At 39.4% G+C, this 24,770-nt stretch overlaps 6 protein-coding genes across 6 annotated transcripts in view; 2 read left to right on the plus strand and 4 right to left on the minus strand.

Moving 5' to 3' along the window:
* cadps2 (Ca++-dependent secretion activator 2) overlaps positions 1-24,770 on the plus strand; it is a 141,470-nt gene that overhangs the window by 87,381 nt on the left and 29,319 nt on the right. The gene's annotated exons all lie outside the window — the stretch shown is intronic.
* aass (aminoadipate-semialdehyde synthase) overlaps positions 1-24,770 on the plus strand; it is a 134,571-nt gene that overhangs the window by 47,332 nt on the left and 62,469 nt on the right. The gene's annotated exons all lie outside the window — the stretch shown is intronic.
* On the minus strand, positions 11,030-11,986 carry LOC306825799 (uncharacterized protein; the record flags this gene model as incomplete). The annotated part of the gene is made up of 5 exons (XM_079346755.1): positions 11,030-11,208; positions 11,301-11,405; positions 11,485-11,646; positions 11,764-11,828; positions 11,973-11,986. The coding sequence occupies 5 exons, from the start codon at positions 11,984-11,986 to the stop codon at positions 11,117-11,119; spliced, it is 438 nt and encodes a 145-aa protein (XP_079202881.1). The 3' UTR covers positions 11,030-11,116.
* LOC306825248 (uncharacterized protein) lies at positions 15,178-16,239 on the minus strand. Its single transcript, XM_079345857.1, has 3 exons — positions 15,579-16,239; positions 15,395-15,499; positions 15,178-15,302 (listed from the first exon to the last, which is right to left on the minus strand). The coding sequence occupies exons 1-3, from the start codon at positions 15,748-15,750 to the stop codon at positions 15,211-15,213; spliced, it is 369 nt and encodes a 122-aa protein (XP_079201983.1). The 5' UTR covers positions 15,751-16,239; the 3' UTR covers positions 15,178-15,210.
* Positions 19,529-21,392, minus strand: LOC306825245 (uncharacterized protein). Its single transcript, XM_079345854.1, has 4 exons — positions 20,826-21,392; positions 19,912-20,632; positions 19,728-19,832; positions 19,529-19,633 (listed from the first exon to the last, which is right to left on the minus strand). The coding sequence occupies exons 2-4, from the start codon at positions 20,081-20,083 to the stop codon at positions 19,542-19,544; spliced, it is 369 nt and encodes a 122-aa protein (XP_079201980.1). The 5' UTR covers positions 20,084-20,632; positions 20,826-21,392; the 3' UTR covers positions 19,529-19,541.
* Positions 23,690-24,435, minus strand: LOC306825800 (uncharacterized protein; the record flags this gene model as incomplete). The annotated part of the gene is made up of 3 exons (XM_079346756.1): positions 24,058-24,435; positions 23,874-23,978; positions 23,690-23,781 (listed from the first exon to the last, which is right to left on the minus strand). Exons 1-3 carry the CDS (start codon positions 24,227-24,229, stop codon positions 23,690-23,692), a joined length of 369 nt encoding a protein of 122 aa, XP_079202882.1. The 5' UTR covers positions 24,230-24,435.

The raw sequence follows: 24,770 nt of genomic DNA on the forward strand, positions 1-24,770 counted from the left end.
TAGAGAGCCACTCAGCTTTTATAGCTGCTGCTCATGGCACAGTTCCAAATGTCAAGGCTTTTTCAATCTACTTTTTTGCCAAATGTTTGAAGGTTTTCAAAGGAGAAAACATTTCTGGGAACTCTGGCATCAGTTCTCTCTAAATTGACTTGTCCTGAGCTGCCCACGATCCTTAAATGCACAGAGTGTAGAGTTCATCGCAGGACGGTTGGCTCTCTAGCAAAATCAAGCTGACTGATTGCATGAACTTTTCTTTTAATGGTCAATGATCCAACACACCATCCATGACTGGACTGAAAATGATATGTTCAGGTCAGAACTCACAACAATATGTAAGTTAGTGACAACATGACTTCTTTAACATTTTTGTTGTTTGAGGGACATGGAGGTAGCATCTTCGGTTTGGTGACCCTACTGCTAGCCAACGGTGACCTGTGGGCTAGCAGACCTTAGATAGGAAGCTAACAGCTACCAAGTCATTGAGCTTTAGTCATGCTAAACTATTGAAAAGGACTGAATCTGTATAAGAATGGTGAATGTAGCCCTTCATCTTCCTAGCAGCCAACTCTCCTCTAGATTACATAACTACCGTAGACAAAGTGTTACCTTAAATTACGTCATGTTTTGGTGCCATCAGCTGCCAACGTTGAACAAATGTGCAGAGTACGCAGTTCAAGTCAACAGCGGTCCCAGATATCCTTGAAACACTGCCAGTCCTGGATTCTCCTTTTAACCCAGATCAGTTGTATCTATATTGTAGGCTACTCAAATGAGCTCACAACACTTTGAATGATGAAGGCTTACAATTTTTGATAACTTCTTGAATGGCAACATGGCTAACCAGTTCAGCACGCTAACATTTGGCAGCTGTTGGTGGAGATGGCGAAGCAATTAGTTCCCCTCTGTCCTGCTGTTACAAGCTCCCTTTCATGCTCATTTGGTTTCTTTGAAAAATATATATTTTTTAAAAAAAACATATGATAAAAATAAATGTATAGAAATGGAGCAACACAACCGAATCTTACAGGACTTTTGGCTTTTTTGGCCATTTGAAGACTTTCATAGATTTTCTTTGGTGAATGGTTTGATATTATTTGCAGAGAGTTCAGAAAAGGACATTTCACTTCAACCTGGTTTCATTTGAGGTTCAAATGAGATTCCAGGTGCTGTGCTTCTAGGATTTCTAGGAACACTGTTTGGTTTGTGTAACATTTACAGATTGCTGTCTTGTCCTCGACTGCCAATGATGCAAATACACAAGGTATAGAGTTCATCATAGAACTCTATTGACTTCAGACCAACATCTTTCTGCTTGTGGTCTTCGTCACCGTCATCCATTAAACTTGTAGTTTGAATTAAAATTCTCTTCAAGAAACAAAACAGTTGTAACTCATTTATGGATTTTGGATTCATATTTCCTCAGAGATTCCTGAAGACATTGGTCTCACTCCATTCAAACTATACAAAGCTGTTTTCAGTGCACACATGGAGGGTCAAACAACTATCACTGGATCACAGTGATTCAACATTAAACTTGATTGTTTGAATCATTTTTCTGTGACTGCTTTGTGAATGTATTTGTGATGGTCACCAGACATCATGAAACTTTAACTGAATATAATTGTTGGTGTTCTGTCTTTTTGTTCAGATGAGAGTTATGATTGTCATTGCAGATGTTAGTCTCTCTTTTTTCAACTCAGTTCAGTATTTTCTCATAATAGATAGATAGATAGATAGATAGATAGATAGATAGATAGATAGATAGATAGATAGATAGATAGATAGATAGATAGATAGATACTTTATTGATCCAGAGTGAAATTCAGGGCATCCAGTAGCAGTATACAGACAGGCAGGACACAAGACATCGGTTACAATACACACCCGCTGTCCTCCTCCCCTCTCTATACAATAATCCCCCAAACAAGAAGAAAGAAACTGGTTACATGTGTATGTACAGAGGTCTTTGAGCTTATGCCCGAGGTGTGAGTACAGTCGTTAAACAGTCGTTAAACAGTCAATGCAGTGATTTGCATTGAGTGTCCTAAACAATGAGGTCAAACCAGGGGTGATTAGGGTGATTGCCATTTAAGTACCCAACTTTTGAGGAGCAGATTAGCATTAAGTGTTGAAGACAATAGAGTGAAACTTGACCTAGTTAGGGTGATCATGTCAACCATTACAGATGTAGCATAACAATACAGTAGGATGGAACCAGATGATTAGAGTGATTAGAGTAATAGCACATTGATCATATAAACTCTTGAACAGTCCTTGACAACAATGCTCAACGATGCAGCAACTATCTTCTTGATAGTCTTTCATTTCATGAACATCAGTCTTTACCTCCATTGTTCCAGTGTTGGAGGTTGCTTTTCCATCCAGTAGATAGTTGTAATTTCCATTACAATATCATTTTTCATTCATTTATGTGCCTTGGACTCTATTTTTGTCTTATTTTTGAGGCCATGTAACAATCAAAAGGAGTTTGACAGGTGACAAAAGCACCTGCAACTTGGACTTAAAACTTGACACTATAGATGAGATAAATCAAAACGTTAATCTTTTTTTTAATATATAATTTAACTGAGCTAGTAGCTATTATTTGTGTTTTTGCTTCAGTCTGTCTACCTTCCTGTTCCTCCAGCTGAATGCACCTGTTCCTTTAAACTGTATATTTATGTCATACCTCTTCAACCCGTCACAGTCTTTGTTGGATTGAATCAAACACATTCAACACATGTTGATCTTTTTTGGTTCTTTATTTCCACAAGTTCAGTTCAAATTATTTGTCAAGAGAGTTTGGCAGCGCTAAAGCTTGAGATCGGCTTCAATCATCGTCATCTTCGTGCATGTTGCCACGTCCTCGCACACTGTAATGTTGGTGTACATCTTCATGTTCAACGCCTTTTTCACAGAAAGCTGCAGAGAGAAAAAAGACAGAAATATTTCATTGTTGTCTTAAACCAAACTCTGTTTCATGTTTTAGTGTGACAGGTTCAGAGGAGACGTACTATTCTTGGGGTTGTAGTAGAAGTCTGGGTCCCATGTGAAACCAAGACATCTTGCTTGCTTCTTGAAGCGCTCCAGCTCAGAGTCACTTACAGTCGTCTCTTTGGCTGGAAACAAGAATCAAATGAACATAAGTAATGTTTCAGATATGAAGGAGTTAGTGTCTCTCTGACTTGTTCCTCTTACCCATCAGGTAAATAGCCCGATATTGTTTGACCTCATGAATGGTTGTGGGGTTGGTGATGTCCATGATGTGAAGTGCATTGTTGGTGTTTATGCTGTCGACGGTGTAGACCAGACAGTCCTTTCCGGTTGGCAGAGAACGGTACGTGCAGGTGAAGTTGGACTCTGACGACATGAAGTAAACCAAAATTCAATCAACAGCTCTTTTATCTGAAGCAGACACTGTTTAGCTCGCTATGAGACTCAAACACAGATGGATGAATTGATCTCAACTCCATGAGTTTAGAATAGAACAAACATTTACGAGCTCCAGTGTGATGTAAAAACAGGCTACTTACTTGAGACTACTGCAGTGTTGGTCACAATAGTGACAGGGGAAGATGCGTACTTGCAATATCCAGGACTGGGAAAAATAAGAAAAGGAAAGGTGCTTTTATTTTTGTCATTGGGAGGTTAAAGAACAAGTCAGAAAAACCCTGTCCAGGACTGGAATATTCAACATGCTTGGAGTGGAATCTCTCTATCTCATGATGTTGGACATTTGTCCAGCTCATGTTGCATTGTTATATACTCACTGCCTGATCCCGATACTCTCAACAAAATCTCTGGGACTCGATGTCGATGGAGAGAATTGAATCCACATGCTCTTTGCTGACCTCTTCAAGGCTTTAAATGGTTCACTGTCAATGAAACCCATGATGTAGGTCCACCTTCCTTCATAACTCTGTAGACAAACATAAAGTCAGTGGAGTAGATCCTTTCAGCAAATACTTGAAACATAGAGATTGTGGTGTAGATCAAGACTCCACTGGTTAAGAAGCATCAATAATCATATCATTATGCATAAAAATAAACCATCCTCAATGCCAATGCTAACCTGGAGACCCAGGTGGGAATCAGAGGAAGGCTTACCGGTGTAAAAGTAGAAAAAGGTTCGACCAAGGGTTGGCATTCTTCAGGTGTCAGAGCCGAGCTGCTCTGGAACAAGCCCACCACCAGAAGAAGACTGCTGAACCACAGATACATGATGCTGCAGATGGTTAGCTTCAGAGTAGAACTGGACACCAAGGAGGAAGTTTACTCAGTCAAGCTGAATGATGAGCATTAGAGAGCCATTCAGCTTTTATAGCTTCTGCTCAATGTCACAGTTCCAAATGTCAAGGCTTCTTCGATCTACTTTTTTTGCCAAATGTTTGAAGGTTTTAAGAGGAGATAACATTTCTGGGAACTCTGGCATCAGTTCTCTCTAAATTGACTTGTCCTGAGCTGCCCACGATCCTCAAATGCTCAGAGTGTAGAGTTCATCACAGGACGGTTGGCTCTCTAGCAAAATCAAGCTGACTGATTGCATGAACTCGTCTTTTAATGGTCAATGATCCAACACACCATCCATGACTGGACTGAAAATGATACGTTCAGGTCAATACTCACAACAATATGTAAGTTAGTGACAACATGACTTCTTTAACATTTTTGTTGTTTGAGGGACATGGAGGTAGCATCTTCGGTTTGGTGACCCTACTGCTAGCCAACGGTGACCTGTTGGCTAGCAGACCTTAGATAGGAAGCTAACAGCTACCAAGTCATTGACTTTTAGACATGCTAAACTATTGAAAAGGACTGAATCTGTATAAGAATGGTGAATGTAGCCCTTCATCTTCCTAGCAGCCAACTCTCCTCTAGATTACATAACTACCGTAGACAAAGTGTTACCTTAAATTACGTCATGTTTTTGGTGCCATCAGCTGCCAATGTTGAACAAATGTACAGAGTACGCAGTTCAAGTCAACAGTGGTCCCAGATATCCTTGAAACACTGCCAGTCCTGGATTCTCCTTTTAACCCAGATCAGTTGTATCTATATTGTAGGCTACTCAAATGAGCTCACAACACTTTGAATGATGAAGGCTTACAATTTTTGATAACTTCTTGAATGGCAACATGGCTAACCAGTTCAGCACGCTAACATTTTGCAGCTGTTGGTGGAGATGGCGAAGCAATTAGTTCCCCTCTGTCCTGCTGTCACAAGCTCCCTTTAAATGCTCATTTGGTTTCTTTAAAAAATAGTTTTTTTGAAAAACATATAATGAAAATAAATGTATAGAAATGGAGCAACACAACCGAATCTTACAGGACTTTTGGCTTTTTTGGCCATTTGAAGACTTTCATTAGATTTTCTTTGGTGAATGGTTTTATATTATTTGCAGAGAGTTCAGAAAAGGACATTTCACTTCAACCTGGTTTCATTTGAGGTTCAAATGAGATTCCAGGTGCTGTGCTTCTAGGATTTCTAGGAACACTGTTTGGTTTGTGTAACATTTACAGATTGCTGTCTTGTCCTCGACTGCCAACGAATCAAATACACAAGGTATAGAGTTCATCATAGAACTCTATTGACTTTAGACCAACATCTTTCTGCTTGTGGTCTTCGTCACCGTCATCCATTAAACTTGTAGTTTGAATTAAAATTCTCTTCAAGAAACAAAACAGTTGTAACTCATTTATGGATTTTGAATGATATTTACTCAGAGATTCCTGAAGACATTGGTCTCACTCCATTCAAACTATACAAAGCTGTTTTCAGTGCACACATGGAGGGTCAAACACCTATCACTGGATCACAGTGATTCAACATTGAACTTGATTGTTTGAATCTTCTGAAACATAATTTCTCTCCGACTGCTTTGTGAATGTATTTGTGATGGTCATTGGACATCATGAAACTTTAACTGAATGTAATTGTTGTTGTTCTGTCTTTTTCTTCAGATGACAGTAATGATTGTAATTGGAAATGTTATAGTCCCTCATTTTCCACTAAGTTCATTATTTTCTCATAATAGCACATTGATCATATAAACTCTTGAACAGTCCTTGACAACAATTCTCCTTGATAGTTTTTCACTTCATGAACATCAGTCTTTACCTCCATTGTTCCACTGTTGGAGGTGGCTTTTCCATCCAGTAGATAGTTTGAATTTCCGTTGCAATATAAAGTTTCTTACTATAGAGGAATCCTTTGGTATTGCAGTATATCATATCCTAGACACAAAGGTAAGTCCATGTTTAATGATATTTTATTCATACTTCTAATATCATCCAAAAACATCTTGCAGTCTTGGGTAGACCCTGAAAATGTGTGTATGTTCACCTATCATCCCACATCCTCTCCAACACAGAGCTGATGAGCCTCCAGCAAACCTGGCCAATCCAATCCAAATGTACCACTCAAAATGCTGAGATAAAACTCCTGCAATGTGCTTCTGAGAGCACCTGCTCTGAGTCTTATCCTTCTCCATTCTCAGAGCACAGTGTCCCACTGCCCAGCATGTCATCATCCAGTCCACTGTAAACACTGTATGAGTAGAACATGTTTTTGCACCATTCTATAAATGATGGACATGCTCGTCTTAAAATGACGTCCATTCATTTATGTGCCTTGGACTTGATTTTTGTCTTATATTTGAGTCCATGTAACAATCAAAAGGAGTTTGACAGGTCACAAAAGCACCTGCACCTTGGACTTAAATCTTGACACTACAGATAAGATCAAACAAAACGTTATTCTTTTTTTAAATAATTTAACTGAGCTCGTAGCTATTGCTTCTGTTTCTGCTTCAGTCTATATATCTTCCTGTTCCTACACCTGATTGCACCTGTTCTTTCAAACTGTATATTTATGTCATACCTCTTCAACCCCTCACAGTCTTTTTTGGATTGAATCAAACACATTCAACACATGTTGGTCTTTTTTGTTTCTTTATTTTCACAAGATCAGTTTAAATTATTTGTCAAGAAAGTTTGGCAGCGCTTAAGCTTGAGATCGGCTTCAATCATCGTCGTTTCCATGCACATTGCCACGTCCTCGCACAATGTAATGTTGGTGTACATCTTCATGTTCAACGCCTTTTTCACAGAAAGCTGCAGAGAGAATAAAGACAGACATATTTCAGTGTTGTCTTAAACCAAACTCTCTGTTTCATGTTTTAGTGTGACAGGTTCAGAGGAGACGTACTATTCTTGGGGTTGTAGTAGAAGTCTGGGTTCCATGTGAAACCAAGACATCTTGCTTGCTTCTTGAAGCGCTCCAGCTCAGAGTCACTTACAGTCGTCTCTTTGGCTGGAAACAAGAATCAAATGAACATAAGTGATGTTTCAGATATGAAGGAGTTAGTGTCTCTCTGACTTGTTCCTCTTACCCATCAGGTAAATAGCCCGATATTGTTTGACCTCATGAATGGTTGTGGGGTTGGTGATGTTCATGATGTGAAGTGCATTGTTGGTGTTGATGCTGTCGACGGTGTAGACCAGACAGTCCTTACAGGTTGGCAGAGAACGGTACGTGCAGGTGAAGTTGGACTCTGACGACATGAAGTAAACCAAAATTCAATCAATCTCTTATCTGAAGCAGACACTGTTTAGACGAGAACAAACATTTACAAACTCCAGTGTGATGTAAAAACAGGCTACTTACTTGAGACTACTGCAGTGTTGGTCACAATAGCGACAGCAGATGATGCGTACTTGCAATATCCAGGACTGGGGAAATTAAGAAAAGGAAAGGTGCTTTTATTTTTGTCATTGGGAGGTTAAAGAACAAGTCAGAAAAACCCTGTCCAGGACTGGAATATTCAACATGCTTGGACTGGAATCTCTCTATCTCATGATGTTGGACATTTGTACAGCTCATGTTTCATTGTTTTATACTCACTGCCTGATCCCGATACTCTCAACAAAATCTCTGGGACTCGACGTCGATGGAGAGAATTGAATCCACATGCTCTTGGCTGACCTCTTCAAGGCTTTAAATGGTTCACTATCAATGAAACCCATGATGTAGGTCCACCTTCCTTCATAACTCTGTAGACAAACATAAAGTCAGTGGAGTAGATCCTTTCAGCAAATACTGAAACATAGAGATTGTGGTATAGATCAAGACTCTGCTGGTTAAGAAGCCTCAATAGTCATATCATTATGCATCAAAATAAATCATCCCCATCCTCAATGCCAATGCTAACCTGGAGACCCAGGTGGGAATCAGAGGAAGGCTTACCGGTGTAAAAGTAGAAAAAGGTTCGACCAAGGGTTGGCATTCTTCAGGTGTCAGAGCCGAGCTGCTCTGGAACAAGCCCACCACCAGAAGAAGACTGCTGAACCACAGATACATGATGCTGCAGATGGTTAGCTTCAGAGTAGAACTGGACACCAAGGAGGAAGTTTACTCAGTCAAGCTGAATGATGAGCATTAGAGAGCCACTCAGCTTTTATAGCTGCTGCTCATGGCACAGTTCCAAATGTCAAGGCTTTTTCAATCTACTTTTTTGCCAAATGTTTGAAAGTTTTCAAAGGAGAAAACAATTCTGGGAACTCTGGCATCAGTTCTCTCTAAATTGACTTGTCCTGAGCTGCCCATGATCCTCAAATGCACAGAGTGTAGAGTTCATCGCAGGACGGTTGGCTCTCTAGCAAAATCAAGCTGACTGATTGCATGAACTCCTCTTTTATTGGTCAATGATCCAACACACCATCCATGACTGGACTGAAAATGATATGTTCAGGTCAGAACTCACAACAATATGTAAGTTAGTGACAACATGACTTCTTTAACAATTGTGTTGCTTGAGGGACATATGGAGGTAGAATCTTAGGTTTGGTGGCCTTCGTACTTTTCCGTTTGCTGGCAGACCTTTGATAGGAAGCTAACAAGTCCCAAGTCATTGGCTTTTAGTCATGCTAAACTATTGAAATGGCCTGAATCTGTGTAAAAAATGTATACTAACTATTGTACACATAGTGTTACCTTAAATTATGTCATCCTTTTGGTGCCATCGGCTGCCAATGTTGAACAAATGTACAGAGTACACAGTTCAAGTCAACAGTGGTCCCAGACATCCTTGAAACACTGCCAGTCCTGGATTTTGTTTCTAACCCAGATCAGTTGTATCTATATTGTAGGCAACTCAAATGAGCTCACAACACTTTGAATGATGAAGGCTTACAATTTTTGATAGCTACATTTATGGTAAAGTGGCTAACCAGTTCAGCATGCTAACATTTGGTAGCTGTTGATGGAGATGGCCAACAAAAAATTTACCGTATGTCCTGCTGTTACCAGCTCCCTTTAAATGCTTCTAATGTATTCTTTAAAAAATGAGCTTTTTTAAAAACAATTTCAAGAAAATAGAAGTCTGGAAATAGATCAACACTACTGATACTTACAAGTCTTTTGGCTTTTTTTGACCATTTGATGACTTTTATAGATTTTCTTTGGTGAATGGTTTTATATTATTTGTAGAGAGTTCAGAAAAGGACATTTCACTTCAACCTGGTTTCATTTGGGGTTCAAATGAGATTCCAGGTTCTGTGCTTCGAGGATTTCTTGGAACACTGTTTGGTTTGTGTAACATTTACAGATTGCTGTCTTGTCCTCGACTGCCAACGATGCAAATACACAAGGTATAGAGTTCATCATGGAACTCTATTAACTTTAGACAAACACGTTTGTGCTTGTGGTCTTCGTCACCGTCATCCATTAAACTTGTAGTTTGAATTAAAATTCTCTTCAAGAAACAAAACATAGTTGTATCTCATTTATGGATTTTGAATGATATTTCCTCAGAGATTCCTGAAGACATTGGTCTCACTCCATTCAAACTATACAAAGCTGTTTTCAGTGCACACATGGAGGGTCAAACAACTATCACAGGATCACAGTGATTCAACACTGAACTTGATTGTTTGAATCTTCTGAAACTTCATTTTTCCGTGACTGCTTTGTGAATGTATTTGTGATGGTCATCAGACATCATGAAACTGTAACTGAATGTAATTGTTGTTGTTCTGTCTTTCAGTTCAGATGACAGTAATGATTGTCATTGGAAATGTTATAGTCCCTCATTTTCCACTAAGTTCATTATTTTCTCACGATAGCACATTGATCATATAAACTCTTGACTACAATGTTCCTTGATAGTTTTTCACTTCATGAACATCAGTCTTTACCTCCATTGTTCCACTGTTGGAGGTTGCTTTTCCATCCAGTATATAGTTGTAATTTCCGTTGCAATATCATGTTTTTATTGAAGATATCAAGTTTCTTTCTATAGAGGAATCCTTTGGTATTGCAGTATATCATATCCTGGACACAAAGGTAAGTCCATGTTTAATGATATTTTATTCATACTTCTAATATCATCCAAAAACATCTTGCAGTCTTGGGTAGACCCACAAAATGTGTGTATGTTCACCTATCATCCCACATCCTCTCCAACACAGAGCTGATGAGCCTCCAGCAAACCTGGCCAATCCAATCCAAATGTACCACTCAAAATGCTGAGATAAAACTCCTGCAATGTGCTTCTGAGAGCACCTGCTATGAGTCTTATCCTTCTCCATTCTCAGAGCACAGTGTCCCACTGCCCAGCATGTCATCATCCAGTCCACTGTAAACACTGTATGAGTAGAACATGTTTTTGCACCATTCTATAAATGATGGACATGCTCGTCTTAAAATGACGTCCATTCATTTATGTGCCTTGGACTTGATTTTTGTCTTATATTTGAGTCCATGTAACAATCAAAAGGAGTTTGACAGGTCCCAAAAGCACCTGAACCTTGGACTTAAAACTTGACACTATAGATGAGATCAAACAAAACGTTATTCTTTTTTTAAATAATATAACTCAGCTCGTAGCTATTCCTTCTGTTTCTGCTTCAGTCTATCTATCTTCCTGTTCCTACAGCTGAATGCACCTGTTCTTTCAAACTGTATATTTATGTCATACCTCTTCAACCCCTCACAGTCTTTTTTGGATTAAATCAAACACATTCAACACATGTTGGTCTTTTTTGAGTCTTTATTTCCACAAGTTCAGTTTAAATTATTTGTCAAGAAAGTTTGGCAGCGCTTAAGCTTGAGATCGCCTTCAATCATCGTCGTTTTCATGCACATTGCCACGTCCTCGCACAATGTAATGTTGGTGTACATCTTCCTGTTCAACGCCTTTTTCACAGAAAGCTGCAGAGAGAATAAAGACAGACATATTTCAGTGTTGTCTTAAACCAAACTCTGTTTCATGTTTTAGTGTGACAGGTTCAGAGGAGACGTACTATTCTTGGGGTTGTAGTAGAAGTCTGGGTCCCATGTGAAACCAAGACATCTTGCTTGCTTCTTGAAGCGCTCCAGCTCAGAGTCACTTACAGTCGTCTCTTTGGCTGGAAACAAGAATCAAATGAACATAAGTAATGTTTCAGATATGAAGGAGTTAGTGTCTCTCTGACTTGTTCCTCTTACCCATCAGGTAAATAGCCCGATATTGTTTGACCTCATGAATGGTTGTGGGGTTGGTGATGTTCATGATGTGAAGTGCATTGTTGGTGTTGATGCTGTCGACGGTGTAGACCAGACAGTCCTTACAGGTTGGCAGAGAACGGTACGTGCAGGTGAAGTTGGACTCTGACGACATGAAGTAAACCAAAATTCAATCAACAGCTCTTTTATCTGAAGCAGACACTGTTTAGACGAGAACAAACATTTACAAACTCCAGTGTGCTGTAAAAACAGGCTACTTACTTGAGACTACTGCAGTGTTGGTCACAATAGCGACAGCAGATGATGCGTACTTGCAATATCCAGGACTGGGAAGAATAAGAAAAGGAAAGGTGCTTTTATTTTTGTCATTAGGAGGTTAAAGAACAAGTCAGAAAAACCCTGTCCAGGACTGGAATATTCAACATGCTTGGAGTGGAATCTCTCTATCTCATGATGTTGGACATTTGTACAGCTCATGTTTCATTGTTTTATACTCACTGCCTGATCCCGATACTCTCAACAAAATCTCTGGGACTCGACGTCGATGGAGAGAATTGAATCCACATGCTCTTGGCTGACCTCTTCAAGGCTTTAAATGGTTCACTATCAATGAAACCCATGATGTAGGTCCACCTTCCTTCATAACTCTGTAGACAAACATAAAGTCAGTGGACTAGATCCTTTCAGCAAATACTGAAACATAGAGATTGTGGTATAGATCAAGACTCTGCTGGTTAAGAAGCCTCAATAATCATTTCTATATGCATAAAAATAAATCATCCTCAATGCCAATGCTAACCTAGAGACCCAGGTGGGAATCAGAGGAAGGCTTACCGGTGTAAAAGTAGAAAAAGGTTCGACCAAGGGTTGGCATTCTTCAGGTGTCAGAGCCGAGCTGCTCTGGAACAAGCCCACCACCAGAAGAAGACTGCTGAACCACAGATACATGATGCTGCAGATGGTTAGCTTCAGAGTAGAACTGGACACCAAGGAGGAAGTTTACTCAGTCAAGCTGAATGATGAGCATTAGAGAGCCACTCAGCTTTTATAGCTGCTGCTCATGGCACAGTTCCAAATGTCAAGGCTTTTTCAATCTACTTTTTTGCCAAATGTTTGAAGGTTTTCAAAGGAGAAAACAATTCTGGGAACTCTGGCATCAGTTCTCTCTAAATTGACTTGTCCTGAGCTGCCCACGATCCTCAAATGCACAGAGTGTAGAGTTCATCACAGGACGGTTGGCTCTCTAGCAAAATCAAGCTGACTGATTGCATGAACTCGTCTTTTATTGGTCAATGATCCAACACACCATCCATGACTGGACTGAAAATGATATGTTCAGGTCAGTACTCACAACAATATGTAAGTTAGTGACAACATGACTTCTTTAACAATTGTGTTGCTTGAGGGACATATGGAGGTAGAATCTTAGGTTTGGTGGCCTTCGTACTTTTCCGTTTGCTGGCAGACCTTTGATAGGAAGCTAACAAGTCCCAAGTCATTGGCTTTTAGTCATGCTAAACTATTGAAATGGCCTGAATCTGTGTAAAAAATGTATACTAACTATTGTACACATAGTGTTACCTTAAATTATGTCATCCTTTTGGTGCCATCGGCTGCCAATGTTGAACAAATGTACAGAGTACACAGTTCAAGTCAACAGTGGTCCCAGACATCCTTGAAACACTGCCAGTCCTGGATTTTGTTTCTAACCCAGATCAGTTGTATCTATATTGTAGGCAACTCAAATGAGCTCACAACACTTTGAATGATGAAGGCGTACAATTTTTGATAGCTACATGTATGGTAAAGTGGCTAACCAGTTCAGCATGCTAACATTTGGTAGCTGTTGATGGAGATGGCCAACAAAAAAATTACCGTATGTCCTGCTGTTACCAGCTCCCTTTAAATGCTTCTAATGTATTCTTTAAAAAATGAGCTTTTTTAAAAACAATTTCAAGAAAATAGAAGTCTGGAAATAGATCAACACTACTGATACTTACAAGTCTTTTGGCTTTTTTTGACCATTTGATGACTTTTATAGATTTTCTTTGGTGAATGGTTTTATATTATTTGCAGAGAGTTCAGAAAAGGACATTTCACTTCAACCTGGTTTCATTTGAGGTTCAAATGAGATTCCAGGTGCTGTGCTTCTAGGATTTCTTGGAACACTGTTTGGTTTGTGTAACATTTACAGATTGCTGTCTTGTCCTCGACTGCCAACGATGCAAATACACAAGGTATAGAGTTCATCATGGAACTGTTTTGACTTTAGACCAACATCTTTCTGCTTGTGGTCTTCGTCACCGTCATCCATTAAACTTGTAGTTTGAATTAAAATTCTCTTCAAGAAACAAAACATAGTTGTATCTCATTTATGGATTTTGGAATGATATTTCCTCAGAGATTCCTGAAGACATTGGTCTCACTCCATTCAAACTATACAAAGCTGTTTTCAGTGCACACATGGAGGGTCAAACAACTATCACAGGATCACAGTGATTCAACACTGAACTTGATTGTTTGAATCTTCTGAAACTTCATTTTTCCGTGACTGCTTTGTGAATGTTTTTGTGATGGTCATCAGACATCATGAAACTGTAACTGAATGTAATTGTTGTTGTTCTGTCTTTCAGTTCAGATGACAGTAATGATTGTCATTGGAAATGTTATAGTCCCTCATTTTCCACTAAGTTCATTATTTTCTCACGATAGCACATTGATCATATAAACTCTTGACTACAATGTTCCTTAATAGTTTTTCACTTCATGAACATCAGTCTTTACCTCCATTGTTCCACTGTTGGAGGTTGCTTTTCCATCCAGTATATAGTTGTAATTTCCGTTGCAATATCATTTTTTTATTGAAGATATCAAGTTTCTTACTATAGAGGAATCCTTTGGTATTGCAGTATATCATATCCTGGACACAAAGGTAAGTCCATGTTTAATGATATTTTATTCATACTTCTAATATCATCCAAAAACATCTTGCAGTCTTTGGTAGACCCACAAAATGTGTGTATGTTCACCTATTGTCCCACATTCTCTCCAACACAGAGCTGATGAGCCTCCAGCAAACCTGGCCAATCCAAACCAAATGTACCACTCAAAATGCTGAGATAAAACTCCTGCAATGTGCTTCTGAGAGCACCTGCTATGAGTCTTATCCTTCTCCATTCTCAGAGCACAGTGTCCCACTGCCCAGCATGTCATCATCCAGTCCACTGTAAACACTGTATGAGTAGAACATGTTTTTGCACCATTCTATAAATGATGGACATGCTCGTCTTAAAATGACGTCCATTCATTTATGTGCCTTGGACTCTATTTTTGTCTCATTTTTGAGTCCATGTAACAATCAAAAGGAGTTTGACAGGTCCCAAAAGCACCTGCACCTTGGACTTAAAACTTGATACTATCGATGAGATAAATCAAAATGTTATTCTTTTTTTTAGATAATATAACTCAGCTCGTAGCTATTACTTCTGTTTCTGCTTCAGTCTATCTATCTTCCTGTTCCTACAGCTAAATGCACCTGTTCCTTTAAACTGTATATTTATGTCATACCTCTTCAACCCCTCACAGTCTTAGTTGGATTGAAACAAACACATTCAACACATGTTGGTCTTTTTTGAGTCTTTATTTCCACAAGTTCAGTTTAAATTATTTGTCAAGAAAGTTTGGCAGCGCTTAAGCTTGAGATCGCCTTCAATCATCGTTGTTTTCATGCACATTGCCACGTCCTCGCACAATGTAATGTTGGTGTACATCTTCCTGTTCAACGCCTTTTTCACAGAAAGCTGCAGAGAGAATAAAGACAGACATATTTCAGTGTTGTCTTAAACAAAACTCTGTTTCATGTTTTAGTGTGACAGGTTCAGAGGAGACGTACTATTCTTGGGGTTGTAGTAGAAGTCTGGGTCCCATGTGAAACCAAGACATCTTGCTTGCTTCTTGAAGCGCTCCAGCTCAGAGTCACTTACAGTCGTCTCTTTGGCTGGAAACAAGAATCAAATGAACATAAGTAATGTTTCAGATATGAAGGAGTTAGTGTCTCTCTGACTTGTTCCTCTTACCCATCAGGTAAATAGCCCGATATTGTTTGACCTCATGAATGGTTGTGGGGTTGGTGATGTTCATGATGTGAAGTGCATTGTTGGTGTTGATGCTGTCGACGGTGTAGACCAGACAGTCCTTACAGGTTGGCAGAGAACGGTACGTGCAGGTGAAGTTGGACTCTGACGACATGAAGTAAACCAAAATTCAATCAATCTCTTATCTGAAGCAGACACTGTTTAGACGAGAACAAACATTTACAAACTCCAGTGTGATGTAAAAACAGGCTACTTACTTGAGACTACTGCAGTGTTGGTCACAATAGCGACAGCAGATGATGCGTACTTGCAATATCCAGGACTGGGAAGAATAAGAAAAGGAAAGGTGCTTTTATTTTTGTCATTAGGAGGTTAAAGAACAAGTCAGAAAAACCCTGTCCAGGACTGGAATATTCAACATGCTTGGAGTGGAATCTCTATGTTCGTACTAACAGCCCTAGTCCAGCAAAGATGTACATTAAGGATGCATCTAAGCTGCTGTTTGTTGTGGTTGATTGGAGAGTATTTATTTATTTCAGAGGGATGATAGAGGGTCATCTGCATAGCAGTTGATCTGAATGGAATGATCCTGGAATGACTAAGAATAACCTGACCTTCAAACTGCATGTAGACAGAATTGGTTTATTTCTAACATTATGTTGGACATTTGTACAGCTCATGTTGCATTGTTATATACTCACTGCCTGATCCCGATACTCTCAACAAAATCTCTGGGACTCGACGTCGATGGGGAGAATTGAATCCACATGCTCTTGGCTGACCTCTTCAAGGCTTTAAATGGTTCACTATCAATGAAACCCATGATGTAGGTCCACCTTCCTTCATAACTCTGTAGACAAACATAAAGTCAGTGGAGTAGATCCTTTCAGCAAATACTGAAACATAGAGATTGTGGTATAGATCAAGACTCTGCTGGTTAAGAAGCATCAATAATCATATCATTATGCATAAAAATAAACCATCCCCATCCTCAATGCCAATGCTAACCTGGAGACCCAGGTGGGAATCAGAGGAAGGCTTACCGGTGTAAAAGTAGAATAAGGTTCGACCAAGGGTTGGCATTCTTCAGGTGTCAGAGCCGAGCTGCTCTGGAACAAGCCCACCACCAGAAGAAGACTGCTGAACCACAGATACATGATGCTGCAGATGGTTAGCTTCAGAGTAGAACTGGACACCAAGGAGGAAGTTTACTCAGTCAAGCTGAATGATGAGCATTAGAGAGCCACTCAGCTTTTATAGCTGCTGCTCATGGCACAGTTCCAAATGTCAAGGCTTTTTCACTCTACTTTTTTGCCAAATGATTTACATTGAAGGTTTTAAGAGGAGAAAACAATTCTGGGAACTCTGGCATCAGTTCTCTCGAAATTGACTTGTCCTGAGCTGCCCACGATCCTCAAATGCACAGAGTGTAGAGTTCATCACAGGACGGTTGGCTCTCTAGCAAAATCAAGCTGACTGATTGCATGAACTCGTCTTTTAATCGTCAATGATCCAACACACATTACACATTACACATTACACACAACACATTACTGGACTGAAAATGATATGTTCAGGTCAGAACTCACAACAATATGTAAGTTAGTGACAACATGACATCTTTAACAATTGTGTTGCTTGAGGGACATATGGAGGTAGAATCTTAGGTTTGGTGGCCTTCGTACTTTTCCGTTTGCTGGCAGACCTTTGATAGGAAGCTAACAAGTCCCAAGTCATTGGCTTTTAGTCATGCTAAACTATTGAAATGGCCTGAATCTGTGTAAAAACTAAATACTAACTATGGTACACAAAGTGTTACTTTAAATTATGTCATGCTTTTGGTGCCATCAGCTGCCAGTGTTGAACAAATGTACAGAGTACACAGTTCAAGTCAACAGTGGTCCCAGATATCCTTGAAACACTGCCAGTCCTGGATTTTGTTTCTAACCCAGATCAGTTGTATCAATATTGTAGGCAACTCAAATGAGCTCACAACACTTTGAATGATGAAGGCTTACAATTTATGATAGCTACATGCATGGTAAAGTGGCTAACCAGTTCAGCATGCTAACATTTGGTAGCTGTTGATGGAGATGGCCAACAAAAAATTTACCGTATGTCCTGCTGTTACCAGCTCCCTTTAAATGCTTCTTCTGTATTCTTTAAAAAATGAGCTTTTTTAAAAACAATTTCAAGAAAATAGAAGTCTGGAAATAGATCAACACTACTGATACTTACAAGTCTTTTGGCTTTTTTTGACCATTTGATGACTTTTATAGATTTTCTTTGGTGAATGGTTTTATATTATTTGCAGAGAGTTCAGAAAAGGACATTTCACTTCAACCTGGTTTCATTTGAGGTTCAAATGAGATTCCAGGTTCTGTGCTTCTAGGATTTCTTGGAACACTGTTTGGTTTGTGTAACATTTACAGATTGCTGTCTTGTCCTCGACTGCCAACGATGCAAATACACAAGGTATAGAGTTCATCATGGAACTGTTTTGACTTTAGACCAACATCTTTCTGCTTGTGGTCTTCATCAACGTCATCCATTAAACTTGTAGTTTGAATTAAAATTCTCTTCAAGAAACAAAACATAGTTGTATCTCATTTATGGATTTTGAATGATATTTCCTCAGATATTCCTGAAGACATTGGTCTCACTCCATTCAAACTATACAAAGCTGTTTTCAGTGCACACATGGAGGGTCAAACAACTATCACTGGATCACAGTGATTCAACACTGAACTTGATTGTTTGAATCTTCTGAAACTTCATTTTTCCGTGACTGCTTTGTGAATGTATTTGTGATGGTCATCAAACATCATGAAACTGTAACTGAATGTAATTGTTGTTGTTCTGTCTTTCAGTTCAGATGACAGTAATGATTGTCATTGGAAATGTTATAGTCCCTCATTTTCCACTCAGTTCATTATTTTCTCACGATAGCACATTGATCATATAAACTCTTGACTACAATGATCCTTGATAGTTTTTCACTTCATGAACATCAGTCTTTACCTCCATTGTTCCACTGTTGGAGGTTGCTTTTCCTTCCAGTATATAGTTGTAATTTCCGTTGCAATATCATTTTTTTATTGAAGATATCAAGTTTCTTACTATAGAGGAATCCTTTGGTATTGCAGTATATCATATCCTGGACACAAAGGTAAGTCCATGTTTAATGATATTTTATTCATACTTCTAATATCATCCAAAAACATCTTGCAGTCTTGGGTAGACCCACAAAATGTGTGTATGTTCACCTATTGTCCCACATTCTCTCCAACACAGAGCTGATGAGCCTCCAGCAAACCTGGCCAATCCAAACCAAATGTACCACTCAAAATGCTGAGATAAAACTCCTGCAATGTGCTTCTGAGAGCACCTGCTATGAGTCTTATCCTTCTCCATTCTCAGAGCACAGTGTCCCACTGCCCAGCATGTCATCATCCAGTCCACTGTAAACACTGTATGAGTAGAACATGTTTTTGCACCATTCTATAAATGATGGACATGCTCGTCTTAAAATGACGTCCATTCATTTATGTGCCTTGGACTCTATTTTTGTCTCATTTTTGAGTCCATGTAACAATCAAAAGGAGTTTGACAGGTCCCAAAAGCACCTGCACCTTGGACTTAAAACTTGATACTATCGATGAGATAAATCAAAATGTTATTCTTTTTTTTAGATAATATAACTCAGCTCGTAGCTATTACTTCTGTTTCTGCTTCAGTCTATCTATCTTCCTGTTCCTACAGCTAAATGCACCTGTTCCTTTAAACTGTATATTTATGTCATACCTCTTCAACCCCTCACAGTCTTAGTTGGATTGAAACAAACACATTCAACACATGTTGGTCTTTTTTGAGTCTTTATTTCCACAAGTTCAGTTTAAATTATTTGTCAAGAAAGTTTGGCAGCGCTTAAGCTTGAGATCGCCTTCAATCATCGTTGTTTTCATGCACATTGCCACGTCCTCGCACAATGTAATGTTGGTGTACATCTTCCTGTTCAACGCCTTTTTCACAGAAAGCTGCAGAGAGAATAAAGACAGACATATTTCAGTGTTGTCTTAAACCAAACTCTCTGTTTCATGTTTTAGTGTGACAGGTTCAGAGGAGACGTACTATTCTTGGGGTTGTAGTAGAAGTCTGGGTCCCATGTGAAACCAAGACATCTTGCTTGCTTCTTGAAGCGCTCCAGCTCAGAGTCACTTACAGTCGTCTCTTTGGCTGGAAACAAGAATCAAATGAACATAAGTAATGTTTCAGATATGAAGGAGTTAGTGTCTCTCTGACTTGTTCCTCTTACCCATCAGGTAAATAGCCCGATATTGTTTGACCTCATGAATGGTTGTGGGGTTGGTGATGTTCATGATGTGAAGTGCATTGTTGGTGTTGATGCTGTCGACGGTGTAGACCAGACAGTCCTTACAGGTTGGCAGAGAACGGTACGTGCAGGTGAAGTTGGACTCTGACGACATGAAGTAAACCAAAATTCAATCAACAGCTCTTTTATCTGAAGCAGACACTGTTTAGCTCGCTATGAGACTCAAACACAGATGGATGAATTGATCTCAACTCCATGAGTTTAGACTAGAACAAACATTTACGAGCTCCAGTGTGATGTAAAAACAGGCTACTTACTTGAGACTACTGCAGTGTTGGTCACAATAGCGACAGCAGATGATGCGTACTTGCAATATCCAGGACTGGGAAGAATAAGAAAAGGAAAGGTGCTTTTATTTTTGTCATTGGGAGGTTAAAGAACATGTCAGAAAAACCCTGTCCAGGACTGGAATATTCAACATGCTTGGAGTGGAATCTCTCTATCTCATGATGTTGGACATTTGTACAGCTCATGTTGCATTGTTATATACTCACTGCCTGATCCCGATACTCTCAACAAAATCTCTGGGACTCGACGTCGATGGAGAGAATTGAATCCACATGCTCTTGGCTGACCTCTTCAAGGCTTTAAATGGTTCACTATCAATGAAACCCATGATGTAGGTCCACCTTCCTTCATAACTCTGTAGACAAACATAAAGTCAGTGGAGTAGATCCTTTCAGCAAATACTGAAACATAGAGATCGTGGTATAGATCAAGACTCCACTGGTTAAGAAGCCTCAATAGTCATTTCTATATGCATCAAAATAAATCATCCCCGTCCTCAATGCCAATGCTAACCTGGAGACCCAGGTGGGAATCAGAGGAAGGCTTACCGGTGTAAAAGTAGAAAAAGGTTCGACCAAGGGTTGGCATTCTTCAGGTGTCAGAGCCGAGCTGCTCTGGAACAAGCCCACCACCAGAAGAAGACTGCTGAACCACAGATACATGATGCTGCAGATGGTTAGCTTCAGAGTAGAACTGGACACCAAGGAGGAAGTTTACTCAGTCAAGCTGAATGATGAGCATTAGAGAGCCACTCAGCTTTTATAGCTGCTGCTCATGGCACAGTTCCAAATGTCAAGGCTTTTTCAATCTACTTTTTTGCCAAATGTTTGAAGGTTTTCAAAGGAGAAAACAATTCTGGGAACTCTGGCATCAGTTCTCTCTAAATTGACTTGTCCTGAGCTGCCCACGATCCTCAAATGCACAGAGTGTAGAGTTCATCACAGGACGGTTGGCTCTCTAGCAAAATCAAGCTGACTGATTGCATGAACTCGTCTTTTAAGGGTCAATGATCCAACACACCATCCATGACTGGACTGAAAATGATATGTTCAGGTCAGAACTCACAACAATATGTAAGTTAGTGACAACATGACTTCTTTAACAATTGTGTTGCTTGAGGGACATATGGAGGTATAATCTTAGGTTTGGTGGCCTTCGTACTTTTCCGTTTGCTGGCAGACCTTTGATAGGAAGCTAACAAGTCCCAAGTCATTGGCTTTTAGTCATGCTAAACTATTGAAATGGCCTGAATCTGTGTAAAAAATGTATACTAACTATTGTACACATAGTGTTACCTTAAATTATGTCATCCTTTTGGTGCCATCGGCTGCCAATGTTGAACAAATGTACAGAGTACACAGTTCAAGTCAACAGTGGTCCCAGATATCCTTGAAACACTGCCAGTCCTGGATTTTGTTTCTAACCCAGATCAGTTGTATCTATATTGTAGGCAACTCAAATGAGCTCACAACACTTTGAATGATGAAGGCTTACAATTTTTGATAGCTACATGCATGGTAAAGTGGCTAACCAGTTCAGCATGCTAACATTTGGTAGCTGTTGGTGGAGATGGCCAACAAAAAATTTACCGTATGTCCTGCTGTTACCAGCTCCCTTTAAATGCTTCTAATGTATTCTTTAAAAAATGAGCTTTTTTAAAAACAATTTCAAGAAAATAGAAGTCTGGAAATAGATCAACACTACTGATACTTACAAGTCTTTTGGCTTTTTTTGACCATTTGATGACTTTTATAGATTTTCTTTGGTGAATGGTTTTATATTATTTGCAGAGAGTTCAGAAAAGGACATTTCACTTCAACCTGGTTTCATTTGAGGTTCAAATGAGATTCCAGGTGCTGTGCTTCGAGGATTTCTTGGAACACTGTTTGGTTTGTGTAACATTTACAGATTGCTGTCTTGTCCTCGACTGCCAACGATGCAAATACACAAGGTATAGAGTTCATCATGGAACTGTTTTGACTTTAGACCAACATCTTTCTGCTTGTGGTCTTCGTCACCGTCATCCATTAAACTTGTAGTTTGAATTAAAATTCTCTTCAAGAAACAAAACATAGTTCTATCTCATTTATGGATTTTGGAATGATATTTCCTCAGAGATTCCTGAAGACATTGGTCTCACTCCATTCAAACTATACAAAGCTGTTTTCAGTGCACACATGGAGGGTCAAACAAGTATCACTGGATCAAAGTGATTCAACATTGAACTTGATTGTTTGAATCTTCTGAAACATAATTTCTCTCTGACTGCTTTGTGAATGTATTTGTGATGGTCATCGGACATCATGAAACTTTAACTGAATGTAATTGTTGTTGTTCTGTCTTTTTCTTCAGATGAGAGTAATGATTGTCATTGGAAATGTTATAGTCCCTCATTTTCCACTAAGTTCATTATTTTCTCATAATAGCACATTGATCATATAAACTCTTGAACAGTCCTTGACAACAATTCTCCTTGATAGTTTTTCACTTCATGAACATCAGTCTTTACCTCCATTGTTCCACTGTTGGAGGTGGCTTTTCCATCCAGTAGATAGTTTGAATTTCCGTTGCAATATAAAGTTTCTTACTATAGAGGAATCCTTTGGTATTGTAGTATATAATTTCATGGACACAAAGGTAAGTCCATGTTTAATGATGTTGTATTCATACTTCTAATATGGTCCAAAAACATCTTGCAGTCTTTGGTAGACCCACAAAATGTGTGTATGTTCACCTATTGTCCCACATCCTCTCCAACACAGAGCTGATGAGCCTCCAGCAAACCTGGCCAATCCAATCCAAATGTACCACTCAAAATGCTGAGATAAAACTCCTTCAATGTGCTTCTTAGGGCACCTGCTATGAGTCTTATCCTTCTCCATTCTCAGAGCACAGTGTCCCACTGCCCAGCATGTCATCATCCAGTCCACTGTAAACACTGTATGAGTAGAACATGTTTTTGCACCATTCTATAAACGATGGACATGCTCGTCTTAAAATGACGTCCATTCATTTATGTGCCTTGGACTTGATTTTTGTCTTATATTTGAGTCCATGTAACAATCAAAAGGAGTTTGACAGGTCACAAAAGCACCTGAACCTTGGACTTAAAACTTGACACTACAGATAAGATCAATCAAAATGTTATTCTTTTTTTAAATAATTTAACTGAGCTCGTAGCTATTGCTTCTGTTTCTGCTTCAGTCTATATATCTTCCTGTTCCTACAGCTGAATGCACCTGTTCCTTTAAACTGTATATTTATGTCATACCTCTTCAACCCCTCACACTCTTAGTTGGATTGAAACAAACACATTCAACACATGTTGGTCTTTTTTGAGTCTTTATTTCCACAAGTTCAGTTTAAATTATTTGTCAAGAAAGTTTGGCAGTGCTTAAGTTTGAGATCGCCTTCAATCATCGTCGTTTTCATGCACATTGCCACGTCCTCGCACAATGTAATGTTGGTGTACATCTTCCTGTTCAACGCCTTTTTCACAGAAAGCTGCAGAGAGAATAAAGACAGACATATTTCAGTGTTGTCTTAAACAAAACTCTGTTTCATGTTTTAGTGTGACAGGTTCAGAGGAGACGTACTATTCTTGGGGTTGTAGTAGAAGTCTGGGTCCCATGTGAAACCAAGACATCTTGCTTGCTTCTTGAAGCGCTCCAGCTCAGAGTCACTTACAGTCGTCTCTTTGGCTGGAAACAAGAATCAAATGAACATAAGTAATGTTTCAGATATGAAGGAGTTAGTGTCTCTCTGACTTGTTCCTCTTACCCATCAGGTAAATAGCCCGATATTGTTTGACCTCATGAATGGTTGTGGGGTTGGTGATGTTCATGATGTGAAGTGCATTGTTGGTGTTGATGCTGTCGACGGTGTAGACCAGACAGTCCTTACAGGTTGGCAGAGAACGGTACGTGCAGGTGAAGTTGGACTCTGACGACATGAAGTAAACCAAAATTCAAACAGCAGCCCTTTTATCTGAAGCAGACACTGTTTAGCTCGCTATGAGACTCAAACACAGATGGATGAATTGATCTCAACTCCATGAGTTTAGACTAGAACAAACATTTACGAGCTCCAGTGTGATGTAAAAACAGGCTACTTACTTGAGACTACTGCAGTGTTGGTCACAATAGCGACAGCAGATGATGCGTACTTGCAATATCCAGGACTGGGAAATTAAGAAAAGGAAAGGTGCTTTTATTTTTGTCATTGGGAGGTTAAAGAACAAGTCAGAAAAACCCTGTCCAGGACTGGAATATTCAACATGCTTGGAGTGGAATCTCTCTATCTCATGATGTTGGACATTTGTACAGCTCATGTTGCATTGTTATATACTCACTGCCTGATCCCGATACTCTCAACAAAATCTCTGGGACTCGACGTCGATGGAGAGAATTGAATCCACATGCTCTTGGCTGACCTCTTCAAGGCTTTAAATGGTTCACTGTCAATGAAACCCATGATGTAGGTCCACCTTCCTT

The sequence above is a fragment of the Symphodus melops genome, assembly GCF_947650265.1.
Source record: "Symphodus melops genome assembly, chromosome: 6".
Lineage (NCBI taxonomy): Eukaryota > Metazoa > Chordata > Actinopteri > Labriformes > Labridae > Symphodus > Symphodus melops.

Bases quoted from the DNA above. Each gene is read 5' to 3' on its own strand.
- LOC306825248 (XM_079345857.1), bottom strand. From the start codon at position 15,750: ATGTCGTCAGAGTCCAACTTCACCTGCACGTACCGTTCTCTGCCAACC. The intron at 15,500-15,578 runs GTAAGAGGAACA...TCTTGTTTCCAG, and splicing joins TCGGGCTATTTACCTGATGG to CCAAAGAGACGACTGTAAGT. The intron at 15,303-15,394 runs GTACGTCTCCTC...TTCTCTCTGCAG, and splicing joins CTACTACAACCCCAAGAATA to CTTTCTGTGAAAAAGGCGTT.
- LOC306825245 (XM_079345854.1), bottom strand. From the start codon at position 20,083: ATGTCGTCAGAGTCCAACTTCACCTGCACGTACCGTTCTCTGCCAACC. The intron at 19,833-19,911 runs GTAAGAGGAACA...TCTTGTTTCCAG, and splicing joins TCGGGCTATTTACCTGATGG to CCAAAGAGACGACTGTAAGT. The intron at 19,634-19,727 runs GTACGTCTCCTC...TTCTCTCTGCAG, and splicing joins CTACTACAACCCCAAGAATA to CTTTCTGTGAAAAAGGCGTT.